The sequence below is a fragment of the Sinocyclocheilus rhinocerous genome, unplaced genomic scaffold, assembly GCF_001515625.1.
Source record: "Sinocyclocheilus rhinocerous isolate Xijiao unplaced genomic scaffold, SAMN03320098_v1.1 scaffold301, whole genome shotgun sequence".
NCBI classification, from domain to species: Eukaryota; Metazoa; Chordata; class Actinopteri; order Cypriniformes; family Cyprinidae; genus Sinocyclocheilus; species Sinocyclocheilus rhinocerous.
The window spans coordinates 20,122-38,968 of record NW_015656172.1 but is presented as its reverse complement, the minus strand read 5'-3'; the positions used below and the strand labels follow the sequence as shown (position 1 = coordinate 38,968).

At 35.8% G+C, this 18,847-nt stretch overlaps 1 protein-coding gene across 2 annotated transcripts in view; it reads left to right on the top strand.

Moving 5' to 3' along the window:
• LOC107719784 (RNA binding protein fox-1 homolog 3-like) overlaps nt 1-16,821 on the top strand; it is a 202,955-nt gene extending 186,134 nt beyond the window's left edge. For both annotated transcript variants that reach the window (XM_016527298.1, XM_016527299.1), the window contains 5 exons: nt 5,779-5,911; nt 6,140-6,179; nt 10,222-10,280; nt 13,212-13,290; nt 16,594-16,821. In XM_016527298.1, the coding sequence (XP_016382784.1) occupies nt 5,779-5,911; nt 6,140-6,179; nt 10,222-10,280; nt 13,212-13,290; nt 16,594-16,638 (356 nt within the window). In that variant the 3' untranslated portion in view covers nt 16,639-16,821. The remainder of the gene's footprint in view (nt 1-5,778; nt 5,912-6,139; nt 6,180-10,221; nt 10,281-13,211; nt 13,291-16,593) is intronic.
• The last annotated feature ends 2,026 nt before the right edge of the window (nt 16,822-18,847 follow it).

The window sequence follows — 18,847 nt, the reverse complement described above, 5'->3', positions numbered from 1 at the left end:
GAGAGTGTGTGTGTGTGTGTGTGTTGTGTGTGAGGAGAGAAGAGTCCAGTCACACTTATCAGATTGTGGGTCTCTTTACTATGGATGGACTTTACGAGTGTCTCAGATTAGCTTTCAGTCGTCTAACAGAATGAGAGCGCTGGAGTGAGTGATGCTGCCAGCACTCGCGGTGTAATCGAGCAGCGACACACACACACTCACGGGGTTTCTCTCCATTTATTGACGGCTGTTATACCAAGCCGTTGCGTTCTGATGAGACGAGCAGCTATGGTTTCATCGGGAGGAAGTTCAGGGTCCATCTCAGATCTCTACCGTTACACTCGACCCTTTAAATACCGCGGCTCCTCTCAGGGGTGTGTGTTTCCTCGTCTGCTGCTGAGACACGCTTTATCAGGAGTAAACGTCAGCATATGTTCAGCAGTTGGCTGTCAGCCTTCAGCCGCTAACTAATAGTACTTTACGCTACTAATAGTAAATAAATTGTATAATTATTTTAAATATATTAGTAATTGATTTAAATGTCAAATTTATTTAAAATATGTTAGTATAAAAAGTAAGTATAATTATAAGCAAATAAATAGTTAAAATTATATAATGATATATAAATAATACTTTTATTTATTTAATAATTTTATATTATTATATAAAACATAAATTGTAGTTAGGTATATAATGTAAAGTATACTATTTTTTATATATAGTGTAATTATTATAAATATAGTACTAAAAGTACTAAAAGTAAACAATATAAAAACAGTATATTAGTTGTGCAATGACTTGTTTAATTAATTCACCTTTATATACTAAATGTTAGTAATAATTGTACTGTTAATATATTTTTTATATATTGTATTTGTATATAAACAAAAAAGGATACAAAAGAACCATCAAAGCATAACAGGGGTGTCATAAAAACAGTATTTTAGTCATATAATTACTTTTAATAATGAATTTAATTAATTTACTTTTATATACTTTATCTTTAGAAACATATATAATAATAATATATTATTTTTAAGGTACTCCTGTGATGCTTTATGGTGCCTTTTGCATTGTTTTGTAGTTTGACAGTCTCTGGTCATATCTGTGTTCGTTACAGTAAAGTCTTCAGTCTTCACTTGTGTGTGTGTGTGTGTGTGTGTGTGTGTGTACAGGTTTATATATCCTGGTGGGGACTTAAACCTGAATACACACAGACTCATGGGGACTCGTGTCACGGTGAGGACCTAAATTGAGGTCCCCACGGGTACAAAAGCTTATAAATCATACAGAATGAAGTTTTTTGAAAATCTAAAAATGCAGAAAGTTTCCTGTGAGGGGTAGGTTTAGGTGTAGGGTTGGTGTAGGGCAATAGAAAATACTGTCTGTACAGTAGAAAAACCATTACGCCTATGGAGAGTCCCCACAAGGATAGCTGACCAGACGTGTGTGTGTGTGTCTGTGTACGTGTGTACGTGCGTTGTGATGTCACATGCATGTGTTTTATTGAGAGGTGTGTGTATTTTGCAGTATTGTAAGGTGTATGTGTGCTGATGGAAGTCTTCGTTGCACCAGATTCCTGGTTCTTCTTTGTTGTTTGCAACCCAAACCTTCCCATGAGCCTCTAGTGATGAGTGTGAGGTAATGAGCTCAGAGAGTATCGCTCTGGATCAGTCGCTCCGCTGCCGCGATTGCTCTCTGTGTGTTTGGCTCTGCTGGTGGAAACGTGGATGCTGAAGATCTTTTCAGATGACTTTAACGAATGAAGAACAGCAGCTCTCATAGGGATAAAGGGGGTTTATTACATCAGAAATTCCCTCAAAGGAAGAATTCCTTTCAGTTCTGTCAGCATTTCTTTATTTGTTTATTTATTTGTTTTGGATCCTTTGGACACTTAAAGGTAGGGTAAATGATTTCGGAAAGGCTAGCAATAGCAAGCTTTGAAAGCATAAGATCCCACCCTCCCTGCAAATCACTCTCCAAAGCCACGCCTCCTCCAAACACATGAACACGCTCAGACAGACCAGAGGCTAACCAGCGACACGATGAGAGACGGGGTGTCAACGCTGTCAGATTACCTCATGTCTCATTCACAGCTGAGAAAACATTACAGTACAAAGCGTATAATGTTGCAGTAATAACGCCTTCCATTCTCACTTGGTCTGCAATAGTGTAATGAACACGCCGATATCGTATCATGTCTGCGCAAACAGTTTCCGGAGGTATGCAAATACATAGATTGACAGGCAGGTAGGACAGCCTATCTTAATCTTTGGACCGAATAATTTGATTGGAGGACCATTTTATGGTCCTATACCTTGCACAGATGATATAAATACATATACATACATTTAGACCCCTAAGTGATTGCTGTCGGGATGTGATGAGACTTTTAACCAGCATCACAAAAAAAATTTTTTGAACCAAATCACCTACCCTGCCTTTAAGTTACACTTAAAAAATGTGTGAATTTCATTGTATTGGATACACATTTTAAACCAAGTGGCATCTGCAAACAAATGATGCTAGAAATGTTCTCAAAACAATATTATTTAATTTATTTATATAATTATGTAAGTATATAACATAAATTATTATTATAGATTATGTAATTATATAAATGAAACAATAATACAGTGTATATTGTAGTAAATTACATAAATTGTGTAATTATTCTAATGGAGTGTCTATTTACACTAAGTGCAAATAGCCCATCTTGTTGGCAGAGGCTATTTACACTAACTCCGCCCACCAGCGTGTGATTGTGGGAGTCAACACTACAAAAGACGATCATTATCCCTTTAACGCGTACGATCACACCGGTGTGATCAGTCTTGGCTGGTCCCTGAAGCGTACGATCACACCGGTGTGATTAGAACTTGCAATGCGTCACGTCATCAACTGCTGAATTTAAATCCGCTTAGATCAACTAACACGGTCGATATAAAAGTGTTTAAACTACCAAATAGATTTACTTGCACATATTTCAGAATCGGAATATCAGATATTTCATAATATAGTGAGCATGTTTGTGAATATTTTGAATAAAATAGGAAAAAACGAAATAAAAGCGATTCATGTGTCATACAGATCTATTATGGCTGCGTTGTGTCACATGACAAGAATGACGTGTCGCCATGGAAACAATAAGGCGATACATTCTAAAATAACGGTCGCCTAAAAAAAAACTCACGCTGGGTGCTCAGCTAGAATATTTTAAACTCACGTGCAAAAGGGTTAAACTTCATTTCCAGTGGCGTAGATGGTAAAGCACGTGTTTTTTCATGCGATCGACCCAAGTTCGAATCCGCCTTTTGACGAACTTTTTTCTTCCTTTTCAAATCTCATATCAAATCGGAAAGGCATTTATTTTTAATAAAAATGAAGGAAATAATCGAAAAGTTGAAAATAAAGTAGCAGGTAGGTGTAGGGAGGGCTTTATTGTCCCATTAAGGTGGCATCCACTTAATAATTTGAATTAAAATTGCAATTTACACTCAATACATTATTATTGCGTACTGTTTTATAATGTACTACAATACTGAGGTGCAGTAACTACTATAAATAGCAGAAAATTCTTAAAATAGTGTAAATAGAATCTATAGCTATTTGCACAGTGTAAATAACAAATCGTAAAAAAAATACTGCTATTTGCACTTAGTGTAAATACAATACATTGCTATTTGCGCTTAGTGTAAATAGCATTTATCACTATTTACATTTAGTGCAAATAGCTGCTGCCTTATTCTAAATATTTTGTTAGTAATTTAAATATCAAATACAAAAATATCATTAGTATAAAAGAGTATAATTATATGTATAAAAGTATATAACATAAATTGTAATTATAGATATGCATATGTATAATTATACAGTTTATATAGTATATAAATTGTATAATCGTTTTAAATATATGATATTAGTCATTTAAATATATCAGATATAAAAAGTATAAAAATTAGTATAAGTATATAAAAATATATAATACTACAATGTAAAATTGTAGTTCTATATTATTTTTATAAATATATAATTATATAATCAAAACATAATTATACTATTTCTATGACATAAAAAGTTATAAATATTACAAACATGTTTAAATAGTATATACCTTTTAAAAGTTACACACACACACACACACACTGAACGCACACTTTTAAGCTCCTGAAAGCAAATACAAAGCCCCTAAAGCAGTCAATAATGACATAATGTTGATTTTTTTTTCAGATCTCTCTCTTTAAGCTCTCGTATAGTCCGGTCTGATCCGGTCTGAAGTGTTTTAATGAGTGTAGATGAGATTGTTTCTCGGCACGTTAAGGAGATAATGAAGCACTTGCTGTTGATTTGATGAATCTGCGTCTATTCCCCCGTGTGTGGATTACTCACTGCAACTCCTCACAATAACCAGCATTAAACAGCTGAGCCGACTAACCATCCCATCACTGACTGTGTGTTTTTATGTCTTTCTCTCTGCATTTCTGAGATGTTTTTTTTTTTCTGGTGTTTTGTGCCACAGCATGTCAGCTGGTTTGATGAATGTGTTTTTATTGAGGCAGTGTAGCCTATCGCCTGCTCATTATCAGCTTCATTTACATATATTACACGACACGGATGCCTATGCAGCATAAATAGAGAGACACTTATGAGGAGTTGAACAGTATTCAATTTAATTGACTGATTCTTACCTTGTGTCAGAAAATGTTATATAAAATTACATAATTATTTGTTATAGATTATTTTTTACGCTTTTGTTGGACCAAAAAAAAAAAAACTGTCCAAATTTTGTTTTCTCCTTTTGTTGTGCGATTCATTGATAAATCTCGATAAACTCGGACAGATTTAGGAAGAATGAAACCATCTCGACGTCAACTTGGTAAACTTACCAATGGTGCCGCAAACTAAAAGAGAGAGATCAAACCCTATGGTTAGTTATGCAAAAAAAAATTATTATAAAAGAAAACCAAAAAAATAAAATTACATTTGGTGAGAAATAAGAAACGGGGAAAATACATTTGTTTCTAAATAAAATAGGTAAAAATAAGAATAGAATGGTAAACAAAATACTGTGCATTTGCTAGTCAGTTAAAAAAAATGAAAATAAGTAAAAATACTTTTGGTGTCCAATAAAATGGCTAAAAATAAGGCAAGACTGGTTAATAAAAACATTTGCTAGCCAATTAACAAAAAAGGATAAAAATAAATAAAAATGTTTAAAAAATAATTATTGGTGACCAATAAAATGTTTACAAATAAGAAAAAAAAAACTGAAAAAATAAATATTTTTTTAATGGCCAATAAAATTAGTAAAAATTAAGGAAAAAACTGCAAAATTACTTTTTTGGCCAATAAAATGGGTTTAAAAAAAAGAGAAAATAATGGTTAAACTTACATTTGCTGGCCAATAAAATGGGTAAAAATGAGAAATGAAATGAAATGTAAAATGAGAAAATAGTTTTAAAAAATACTGTTAAAAAAATTAGTTGTCCAATAAAATGGGTAAAACTAATAGGTGACTGATAAATGTGTAAAATAATAAGCTTGGATGATAAAACACGATAGATGCAAGCCATATCTAGAGACCAGATCATAGAGACCTGAGGGTGCAAGACAGGAAAAAACAACTAGCAACCAGCAAGAATACCCTCGCAACATGACTGAGTTTTGCACATGCAAACAGCACTCTGGTTGTCTTTATAAGTCTCATTGTGTGATAGAGACACATGCACCTCATCTACTGCCCTGTGCGTCCTCATAAATGTTCCCTGTGTGTGTGTGTGTGTGTGTGTGTGTGCGCAGTGACGGGTTTCCCGTATCCCGCGGCAGGAGCGACGGTGGCGTACAGAGGCGCACATCTGCGGGGCAGAGGCCGTGCCGTTTACAACACCTTCCGTACGGCTCCTCCTCCTCCACCCATCCCAGCGTACGGCGCGTGAGTCTTTCTCAGCAAATACTGACCTGTGCCATAGTAATTACATCAACTGATACATAATTAATGCAATTAAAAATGAATCGATTGACAGCTTACTTGGACGTGTCGTTTTTCAGGTGCATCTCTCTGCAAAGTCATTTATTTCTCACAGTCATGTGACTATTCCTGATGCAGCAGTTTTGATGCTCATATCTGTGATGATCAAACGCTCTCTTCTCTGTCTCACAGGATGGTGTATCAGGACGGATTCTACGGCGCGGAGATCTACGTGAGTAACTTTGTTTCTTGAGGTACGAGAGCGGAGTGTAATTCCAGTCCAGGACCTCTGGCGTCGATTAAGCGATGCCTCGCTTTTGCCAAGAAACCTGCCAACCCAATTCTAGATTCCCTTCAGTCTCCACAAACTCAGAGTTTGGCAAAGGAGCAAAGCGCTCTCCATGTCCTCCAGCTTCAGCACGCACACACAAAATCATGCTTTCAAACCACTCCTGCATTTGGCAGATGTGTTTATCCAAAGCGACTTGCGTTGCATTCAAGGTATACGCTTATCAGTTCATGCATTCACTGGGAATCAAACCCGTGACCTTAGTTCAGTGCCACAGGCCTGAAATTGTTTAACAGTTCAAAAGGAATAGAAATAGAAAACTTGACTTGTTTAAACAGCAGTACTGTATGTTGGTAAAATACTGAGGCGAGAGTTCACAGAGAACAAATTGAACTCCAGTTTAGTGTTGTTTATGTACATGTGCTGCTTGTGCTGTTAGTGTTTGTGGAAAAAAAAGAGGTTAGGAGGTGAACTGAGAGCAGAGAATTAAAAAATATTTTTTATAGCCAATGAAATGGGTAAAAATAAGAAAAAAAAGTGGAAAAAAATTAATTTGGTGACCAACAAAAAGGGAGAAAATATGAAGGAAAAAAGGTGAAAAAAATATTTTGGTGGCCAACAAAATGGGTAAAAAAAATTTTTTAATGTTGAACAAAATAAATTTAGTGACCAATAAAATAGGTAAAAAATAAATAAATAAGAAACAACTGTGAAAAAGTTACATTTGGTGGGCAATAAAATGGGTAAAAATAAGGATAAATATACTTTTGGTGGCCAGTAAAATTGTTAAAAATAAGAGCAAAAAACAGTGGAAAAACATACATTTGGTGGGCAATAAAATGAGTTAAAATAAGAAATGAATGATCAAATAAATTACATTTATTAGCCAATAAAGTTGGTAAAAATAAGAATAAACTGTGACAAAGTTACATTTGGTGTCAATAAAGTGGGTAAAAATAAGGGGGAAATTGTGGAAAAATTAACTCTTTGTGGCCAATAAATGGGTAAAAAAATCAAGTTTCAAATGGATGATAAAACAGGTGAAAAAGATCAGCTTTCATTGAAGAAGGGACACGAGAGAGTGTGTGTGTGTGTGTGTTGTAGTTTGTTGATTGGTGGCTGTGGACCCTCAGTAGTGAGCGTTTTGTGGTTGGTCTGCAGTGAGTCACTGATAAGGTGAAGCGGCTTCAGATAAATGGATTCATCTTCCTGCCAGCGCTGCTGTTCACACACACACACACACGCACACACACACACACACACACACACACACACATATCTGTAAGATGTCTCACATCTGTGTCACCCTGATAGTGACACACTGACCTGCAGTGACCCGCAGGAGAACAAACACATTCACACATCTCTCTTTCGCTCTCATTCTCTGCTCTCAGTTCATCTCCTTACCTTTTTTAAAAATTGTTTTCAGTTTGAAATGCTGCATATTTTTTTATCTATTTTTTCATTTTATTTTGTGAATTGATTTTATTCAAATGAGAGTATGTGTGGAATATACTGATATGTTTGGATGCTAGTGTCTTAGAAATGGTTACATTACTTCTTCTTTTTTTCACTTTTCTTTTTTCTTTTCCACACACACACACACACACACACACACACACACACACATATCTGTAAGATGTCTCACATCTGTGTCACCCTGATAGTGACACACTGACCCGCAGTGACCCGCAGGAGAACAAACACATTCACACATCTCTCTTTCGCTCTCATTCTCTGCTCTCAGTTCATCTCCTTACCTTTTTTAAAAATTGTTTTCAGTTTGAAATGCTGCATATTTTTTTATCTATTTTTTCATTTTATTTTGTGAATTGATTTTATTCAAATGAGAGTATGTGTGGAATATACTGATATGTTTGGATGCTAGTGTCTTAGAAATGGTTACATTACTTCTTCTTTTTTTCACTTTTCTTTTTTCTTTTCCATTTTCAATTATTTTTTCTTTTCATTGTACCTCCTTATTCTTTCTGCATTGCTTCCTTTTTATTTTATTTTATTTTTTGATTTCACTTGTTTTTTTTCTCTTCTAATCTTTTGTTTCTTTTATTTTTTTCTCTTTTCTTTTCTGATTTCTCCCTTTTCTTTTTTCACTTATCATCTTCTCTCCTCTTTCCTTTTCTCATGTTATTCTTTTTTTGTTCCTTTTCTATCTTTTATTTTATTTTCATCATCTTCTCTCCTCTTTAATTTTCTTCTTTGCTTTTCTCTCTTTTCTTTTCCCTTTTTTCTGTTTTGTTTCTCTTTAAGTTTCACTTCTATTACTTGTATCTTTTATTTTCTATATTTATTCTTTTTTTCTTTCCTTAATTTCTCTTCTCTTCTGGTCTTCTCTCCTCGTCTCTTCTCATTCTTCCCCTATCATGTTCTCTCTCTCTCCTCTCATTGTCTGTTCTCTCGTCTTCAGCGGTGTGGTCTGTTATATTTAGCGACGGGGCTCTCGGTGTCCTGATAAAGGCATGTTCTGTGTATTGGGCCGGAGGTGCTGACAGTCTGATTTATTACCCCGTGTGTTCGCAGGCGGGGGCTCCAATCAGCGCGGTCCCGCAGGAAGTTCACCACGCCTGCCCCTCCTCACTTCCTGTCCCCAGGGGAGGGGTCACATGACCTCGCGATCCCCCGCTCAACCTCTAACCTGATTTCATTTCACTTTCACTCCCAAACTTCTTCCGATTCAAATTGTTTTCCGAGTGATGGGAAATCCAGCTCTTCCCGTAGCGTTGGAGACGCTCCTTGTGCTCGTTTCAGTAACGCACAAGCCTTTCTGTGCTGACTGTCTCAAATTCGCTACTCAATAAACTTTCCGTGCCCGATTTAAATGCGGCACACATTATCAATGTAAGCCTTCCACACTCAGCATCTCAAATATAAATCAGCAGCGTTATCGCGTGTTGCAGCGCCCCCCGGTGGCGCGTCGCGGTCGCTCATGGCGTTCTGTGTTTGTCAGGCCGGAGAATGTAAAACAGCGGCTGTTCTCGTTCTGACGCTCTGATTAATGTGTGTTATTAGCGATCTGCCTACAGACAAATGAGCTCGACTCCACCTCAGAGTCTCTGCTGATTATGATACAAGCGACAAATCTACCGTTTTGTGGAGAAACCAACAAGAACCAAGAGAGAAGTGTTTCGAAACCTATAAAGATGACATCTGAAGGCATCATACGCACACTTCTGAGGATGCTATACAGATACTAGGCTGCTGTACAGTCTAACGTATGAAATAATAGAAAAGTCTCATTTTTAAAAATGGAACAGTTTATTAAACCTTTACACAAAACATTAACGAAAAAATTGTGCATATGTGTTTATTGTTGGGTATTATAGTATGAGATGGTGAGAATATGGCGGAAACAGCAGCTCAGTTTTATTCAGAGATGTAAACTGAGCAAAAATGTGCAATTTAGTGCTGATGCTGGTATTTAAGTGGACAAAAAGTGAGATGGAATTCTGATAGCTTGTAAGTCAATGAGATCTTTATAACAGTATAACAGATAGGCCTACTTACATAAAATGATATAAACATCAGTCGTCAATCTATATCTCCAATAATATGTCTTAGTAAGATGATATTTAAATGCTTTATGATCAAAGCTCTGCAGTTTCGAAACATATAATGCAATACAATACAATGGTAATTGAGAGATAATAAATGTTCCTCAAAAGAGACACGTGAAGCACAAGCTGAAGATGTAGCCTACATTTGTATAATTATACTAAAAGGCCTTTTACTTGCTAAAAAAGTCTAAACTATCAATCAGACGACAGAAGGCATGGAGTGGATTGTGTGCAACAGGTTTAATGGCAACATTTTGATCATGTTGCTCGTTTAGAGGCCTTAGAAATGCATACATCAAATGATGCAGTATTTCGTAGTAGGTATGTGTTGTAAATCAGTTGGGGTGTGATAGATAAATGATAGTTTTGTTCTTTGTTTTGTGTTGATCTTTTTGTCATTTTTGTGTTTTCAGGGTGGATATGCGGCGTACAGATACACTCAGCCTGCAACGGCTACAGCGTACAGCGACAGGTACGAGTTCATTCACACATGCAGTGTTGCATAACAACAAAAACATTTATTTTGGCATGCATTTTAAGTTTTTCAGATAAACAAGATCTCTTTATGATTTCAGTTGTTGTTTTTTTCTGTTTAGCATCAGTTTGTATTTATTTCCATTTTTGTTTTATTGATTTTTAGTGTATAACCATTTATTACAAAAATTTATTGCTTTTTAATGGATTACTTTTTTAAATATAATTAACAGCATTAAACGGTTAAATGTAATATATTGTTTTTAATTATTAAATTAATCTTTTTTTCTTTTCTTTTTTAATGTCACTGCTCATTCTCCATAGCAGTGGTACGTTTTATAATTTCAATATTTTTGTTTTTCTATTTAAACTGACCTGAAAACAGTATTATGTTAATATAGTTATGTACACTAGTCCAGTGGTTCCTAACCCTGGTCCTTGAGGTACCCCAACACTGCACATTTTGCATGTCTCCTTAATCAAACACACCTGATTCAGGTCATCAGCTCATTAGTAGAGACTCCAAGACCTGAAATTGGTGTGTCAGAGAAAGCAGACATGCAAAATGTGCAGTGTTGGGGTGCCTCCAGGACCAGGGTTGGGAACCACTGCACTAGTCAACAAAACAAAGTTAATCAAAGTTGTCCTAAAACCTAAAACCAAAATGCATTCTTGTCTTAGGACAACTTTGATTAACTTTTTAGATCCATTTCAAATGTTGACTACTATATTAATATTTTGAGAATTTATTAATGAGAATTTATTAGTTTATTAATGTAATTAGCTTTTTTTTCAGTTTTTATGTGTTTTTGTCATTTCTATTGTTTTGTTGCTTTTTAAATATTTCTTCTTAGCTTTAATTTACATTTATATCAGTTTTAGTAATTTTAGTGCTTAAGCTTATTTCTCTACAAATTTCCATCTAATTTATTTCACATGAGGAGAAAATAAAATAAAGCCAGAGTCTGTATAGGAAGTTTGAGTGAAGCAGCAATTTGCTAATGAGGAAGAGAAATAAACTTAATTCAAGACCCGTCACTGAAACCAAGTCACAATACGTGGTTTTGCTTCGCAAGGAAATTTATGTTGTTCTAAAGGATGTTTAGCTATTTTTACTGGAACACAAAACAATAATACTGATTACACAGATTAATGAAATGATGTTTTGCGCTGTGCCGAAGTCAGCGTTATGCTTTCAAAGCAGGTTTCTTGCCAATCCAGACTGAGTCAGCACAATTACCGTCCAGTTTCATACACACAGACATTAAAGCGTATATATCTCTTACGGTAAAGCTGGCCTTTTCTCTCTCGCCCTCCGTTCGTTTGCTGGAGTTGTTGCCCGCAGCCGAGGGCTTGTGTTTTCTTATCTGCTCTCTGCAGACCTTCATTTGCAAGCTGTATGTGGAGAAGAAGCAGAAGAGAGTGGAATATGTGCAATATATAAATGAAAGGAAATGACACGTGTTGTCCTTCCTGTGGAGGATTAGTTCCAAACCAGCGACACGAAGCCTGCGTCACCTCGTTTGCCTCTTTCACCTTTCTTTCCCTCGCCCATTATCTCTATTCAGTCATTCTGTTGCGCTCATGCTTAATTTTTCTTCAGTCTTCTCTTTTCTTGTCGATTACCTGAAATTGTTTCTTAGAAAAATAAAAACACGTTATGAGGGCCGTTCGACAGAAAGTTTTTCTTCGGCAGATTTAAAAGAGAATGCTAAAAGCAAACAAAATTTGACTCCCTATGAACCCGTTCACATCTGAAGTCTGAAAGTTTTGATGTAGTTTCTTTCTGTAGAAAGCCCCCAAAATTCCATCCTTACTCACTGGACAAAAACACAAGTCCAAAAATGTACCTATACATACAATTCACTGCAGTTTCCAGCTGAAATAGTGGCAGTAAAGAACCAGCAACCTTTATTCTTTTATACACCAATTTTGATTACAGGGGCAGATTATTGATTAATAAACACTTATTTTCATGCACAATACTAAGTTTTGATCTCAAAACACTTTTAACCCTTAAATGCATGAAGGTTTCGCCAATCATTATTACATATTCGGGTCTTTAGCGAGCCGGACCTATATATCCAGCACAGATGGATCTCTAACTGCTGCAATAGCAACAAAACTCTCTTGATATTTTAAGAACAATTACAGAAGAAAAAAAAATAAAGCATGTTGCCATTCAAACCAGTTAAATTTTTGCTGATGATATTTGTTTGTTTTATGCCTGCTGTAATTATTAGTGAAACGTCACGTCAGTATGTAAATATAGTTGCGCAGAAAAAAATACTTACACATTTACATACCTCGGGTCTCTAGCGACCCTATACACTTTTTACAAAAAATTAATCAGAAAACAGGCATTCTTTTATATTTTACTATTTTTTTTTTCTTATATTGTTTAAAATGAATAGATTGAGGAATACTAAGAAAGTTGATGTCTAACTTTAAAAAATGAAGGAGGGAGAGGGTAGAGAATGATGTCCCGGGTTGCTAAAGACCCGAGGTATGCATTTAAGGGTTAAAATAGCACCTGGTTTAAACAAAACGGACATTTTGATGTTTGCATCAAATGTTTGCACATAACAAGCCCCATATCTATGGCTTTTCTGACATAGTAAGCTTGCTCAGTAGCGCACCCAGTGCATTGCATTTGTGATGCGGGTCATGATAATTTGGTATTTCTATTTACTTTAATTAGTATTTATTTTGTTTTAGTATAGTATTCACACCAAGTCTGCAAATTTTGGTGAAGTTTCGAAGCTGGTGAGAATAGTTTTGGTGCGTATAGTGTATTTTAATTTCGATATTTGCCTCACATTAGATATTTGAGTCACATTACAGAAGTAAAATAGGTTGTAAATGCTGTTTCATGTTGTGAATGAGCGTTTACAGGTGTTAAAGCATCTCTTGATTGATGTTTCTGCAGTTATGGGAGAGTCTATGCAACTACTGACCCATATCACCACACCATCGCCCCGGCAGCCACCTACAGCGTGGGGACCATGGTAAGATAAACCGCTGTTATAAACCCAGAAGAGTCGGAAACAGCACGCAAATGTATTGTGCACTTTGTCAGAATTGTATTAAGAACTGTTTCCCACCTTTTTTGTCCACCATATATGTGCCAGGTGTGTTTCTGGGAGTCGTGTTTCCATGACACGCTCCCTGACGAGACGAAGTCAGTCGGTTAATGTTTGTTTTTAGCTAGCGTTTGCAGCTAACATCAAAGATGAAGGCACTAATGGGCCGTCAGAGTGAGGAGAGCTCGTCTCTTCTCCACTGCGTCGTTTGCTCTCTATTTCCCCTAAATTAACGAGCATGTAACGCATGCAGCAGTGTGCCGTGGGACAGACTCGACTAAAGGAAGGAGACGACAGAGGATGGTTTATTTCCAACCACCTCTCTCTATCAGAAAGAGAAAAAAAAAGACTCTTGTTTGGCACTCCAGCATGCATGCAATTTCTCAACGACAAGGACGTCAGCAAAACACATTAAAACGAAATAAGAAAGAAAAAAGAAGCAGTAGTAAACAGTTCCCCGGTGCAGCTGCTAGCTAAAAGCTTTCATTAATTAAGACGCTTTGTTTGAGACTCTCTTCATTTACTTAATTAAGACTGTGCCTGTACGCTTTTCTTTAAATCCTGCTTCCCTGCAAATTTCCTTCCTTGTTTCTTCATCAACAGTGAGAAAAATGGCCCCATCACAGAGCCGAGAAGCCCCCGTCAGTGGCTCCGTTCCAAAACATAGTGAGCCGCCTGTCTACTGCTTACAAAGAGACTGTTCTTTCATTGACAACTGCTAGAGAGAGCACCATTTTTCAAAGTTGAACTACTTATAACTTGATACAACATTTTGAAAAGTGTTAATAATCCATTTTTAATCAGACTGACCTTTTTCATTTATTTATTTATTTATAAATTCAATTATATTACATTATAATATTATTTTCTTACACAATTTTGGATAGATGTTTTGTTGCAGTGCATTCTGGGATTGCAGACGATTGATGCATTGCAAAAACTTAATTTTCTTCCTTAGTATTTTGTCTTGTTTTGCCACAATTAAATCAAGATATTTAAAATAAAAGGGTAATATAAAAATAAAATAATTTGTATGAGAAATCAATTGAAATAAGGTAAAAACTTAAAGAATTGGCAACTAACTAAAATAAAAAAATAACAACAAAAAGCTAATTACAATTATTTAAAAACTAATAAAATGACATCAACAAAATATTTTTTTAAATATAAAAATTAATTCTAATTCAATAAATACTGTATTAAATATAAAAAAATGCTAAAATACCACTGATCATGATTCAGTAATGTTTAGATATTCATACTAGAAAATAAGAAAAACAATACTGAGGAAGAAAATAACTTTTTGCAGTGTACATCTGATGCTGCATTACAGTTTGGCCAAATAAAGGTCTCTTAGAAGGCTTTGAGTTCCTTTTGAAGCGCCTCTATGATGTCTTACAATGCTGTCTAGTTAGGGAGCTCACTAGGTTTTGGAACAGACCCAACTTGTCCATTTATTTATGTGTGTGTGTGTGTGTATGTTTGAGAACTGATGCAGAAGAACCTGAGAGTTTAGATATTCATACTAGAAAATAAGAAAAACAATACTGAGGAAGAAAATAACTTTTTGCAGTGTACATCTGATGCTGCATTACAGTTTGGCCAAATAAAGGTCTCTTAGAAGGCTTTGAGTTCCTTTTGAAGTGCCTCTATGATGTCTTACAATGCTGTCTAGTTAGGGAGCTCACTAGGTTTTGGAACAGACCCAACTTGTCCATTTATTTATGTGTGTGTGTGTGTGTGTGTATGTTTGAGAACTGATGCAGAAGAACCTGAGAACTGATTTACAGAGCAATCAAATGATCCCTCATCTGTCAGAGAAAGAGCACTTTGGTTTTCGGCTCTTTCATCATAACTGATTAACGCGACGGCGCGAGATGGGAGAGCTTTTCGCTTTTAAAATTCCTTTAATAATTAGTTCCTCTGAGGTTGCATTAAAATCTCTTTGCTGGTTTTCCCAGCGTCATGAAATTGCAGAAGGCTTCCACCCAGACCAGCGAGCGGGTTCCCCCATAAATTAGGGAGAATTATCCTTTGAAGGTCTCGGCTTTCTGGAGTAAATTACGCGTATGGTCCGGTATCGTGGGGTGTGTTCGAAGACCATCACTCACTCCCACGCCTGCCAGATTTCTGCACACTAAACCTTAAAGAGAATAATTGTACATGCCTTTGAACACCATTGGAATTCATTTGATGCATCGTAGTTTGAGGTCTATAACGCTTTCAAAGTCAGCCGATGCCATTTCTGCACAATGCATGCGGATGGAACGCTTCTAAAATTGCTAGATAGTGACTCTGTAATGAGATACCAAAAAAAGAATGCAGATCCCTTCATGGGCAGCACGACCCCTTGATCTCACCATTATTAAACTTAAGTTTTGATAAGTTTTCTAAATCAGTTCTCAGAGTTCATCAGCATTAGTGAACACACACACACACACACCGGTAAAGGAATAGTTCACCCAAAAATGAAAATTTGCTGAACATTTTCTCGCCCTCAGGCCATGTAAGATGTTGGATGAGTTTGTTACTTCAAGAAAACAAATTTGGAGAAATGTAGTATTACATCACTTGCTCACCAATCGATCATTTGCAGTGAATGGGTGCCGTGAGAATGAAAGTCCAAACAGCTGATCACAAAAACATCACAATAATCCACAAGTAATCCACACCACTCCAGTCCATCAGTTAATGTCTTGTGAATAGAAAAGCTGCATGTTTGTAACAAATAAGTCCATCATTAAGATGTTTTAACTTCAAACTGGCTAAAATAGTCCTCTATCCATAATATTGCTTTCCCAGTGAAAAGGTCACCTTGTCTGAATCAGGAGAGAAATATGCACAGATCAAGCTCTGTTTACAAACCAAAACAGGCCAAAACCGCTCTAAACAAATATGTGGGTGGGTTTTGATGTGAGAGGCAACAGGAGATGGACTTTTGTGGATTAGTGTGATGTTTTTTATCAGCTGTTTGGAGTCTCATTCTGGCGGCACCCATTTATTACAGAGGATCCATTGGTGAGTGATGTAACGATATATTTCTCCAAATCTGTTCTACTGAGAGGAAAAAAAAACTTTTCTACAAACAAACTTACTTTTAGGAGTGAACTATTCCTTTATATCAATGGCAGAATTCTAAAGGAAGGAAATTTGAGAAGCAGGAATTCCGTCGTTGCCGTGACCACCAGCTTGACTCTGATTGGTGCTCTGTCATCTTTGATGTTGCAGGCGAGCCTGTACAGAGGAGGCTACAGCCGCTTCACGCCCTACTAGAGAGACTAAACCACTGATTACGCAAACTAACACACAAAACCACTAGACTCGTTCTGCTACACGGAGTGTGATTTCAAACTAAAATGCTTCCAGGTCACCCAGTGACCTCATCCCGACATCATTCTCTCAAGTGGACGTTGTGGAAATCAATGGGAAAATCAGAAGAGCAGCTCATAAATGTGGAGTTGATGTCAGATTTTTTGATTTTTTGATTTTAGACATTTTTTTACATTTTTTTTCGCATTTGTGTTTTGTCTGCAAATGCAGGGACAGTGTTTCAAAAAGCATTTTAAAATGGGAAGAAAGTGAACTATTATTTGGTCCTTTAGATGATTGTTTTTCATTATTGATCATTTTATGTATATAAGCTGCTAGTGTGAATTCAGACATGAGACAAAAATATCTCAGGACTCTCTTCAACTTTGCTCTGAATCCAAAACCACCCCAGCCAGACGTTCAGATATGTGTGTATATATATATATATATATATATACTTCACCAGATATTGCCAGCATACTCTATTCTCTGTGGTCTGAAACTGTGTGTTTGCTGTATAAATAAGCTGTTCTTGTTTAGTTGCTGGGGTTTTATTTGAAGGGTTTCTATGCATGTTGTTTCCGAAATGAGAGGACTCGTCATGTGTTCGGCCCTCTCACGTTTGCACTTACAGATTTACCTCTGTACACAGTGGACAGGTTTAACTCATGCTAACTAATGCTGAATGGATGTGTGAGTGCTTGTACATTGACATATAAAGGATTAAACCATCATTTCATATATGGAAATATTGCATAAAGTAATTTTACAAGTTAACACAGAGACTTTGGGAGCAATATGATTTTCAAAGGAAGGACATATAATTAGATTCATGAAAATACAAGGAAACTTGGTGGGATTTAAAGAGATGTGCAAAGAAATTTAAAAATAATAATGATAAGGTGACATGGGGAGATTTAAGGAGATATACAGAGAAATTAAAAAATAATAATAATGATAAGGTGACATGGGGAGATTTAAGGAGATTCACAGAGAAACTGAAAAAATATAAATTATTACGCTTAAGAAAATGTGTAAGGAGACACGGAGAGTTTAAGTGGACATACAGAGATGTAGGGGAACACAAAAAACGGTTACATTTAAGGCAAGGCACTATGAGACCACTGTTCAGTTTTGAGATTTTGGTCTATTTTGTTTCCAGACTAGGGGAAAGAAAACATCCAAAATACATATTTAAGTGTTTATTTTATTACATGATTTTATTTGCAGCTGTAGATTTCAATTACAATATATATCTTTAAATCTGTTTTCAAAATTCTCTCTCTCTCTCTCTCTCTCTCTCTCTTTCTTCAGTTTTACCTACATACACCAAACTTAGCAGTTTTATTCCTCGCTATATTCTGAAGGTATTTATAGAGGGGTTTGTTCATGCATCATTCGCTTGATTTTATTATTGCACTTTATCTATTTGCGTCTGTAGATTTCAATTATAATACATAAATGCCATTTTCAAAATGAGTTTGTTTCTCCACTTTAGCAGCACTCGCGAACACCAAATTTTACGGTTTTATTCCTATCTATATTCTGAAGATTTTTATAGAGGGGTTTGTTCATATATCATTTGCACTGATATATATTACATTTTATTCCTAAAACATGATGAAAATTCTGATTTATAGAGTGATAAAAAGAGATATCAAAAATCCCTTCTGTAAAAACCTTTAACTCTAATATGTCTACAAAATCAAGCAAAAAAAATAAACCTGTTTTTATCCAGTGTTCAGATTTATTCTTTGCAATTTTTGCAAATTAGTGCATATTTAATTAGAAAATGCCTCATTTGTGTATTTAAACGAAACATTTCTGAAAGCCTATAATACAATACAGTTGTCTTAATGTACTGTATGTATGGGTGATATATTATCCCAAATTTTTACTCTGTTCACCTGTAGTGTCTTGCCTTAATAAACATACTGAGACACAGTGAGGCATAAGGAATCATAGGAAAGTATAAAGAAACCTAAAGAGACAGGAATGGAGAGAAGCTGTCTGCTGAGAGTTTCATGTGAATCAGTTCAGTCTCTACCTCATTGATTCAAATGCAAAACATGGATAGAGACCTTAAGTCGTGTGACATGTGTTAATTAAGATAGAAACTCTCAAGATCACATCCCTGGGCTCATGTTATGATGCTTTGGATTGAATTCAGCTC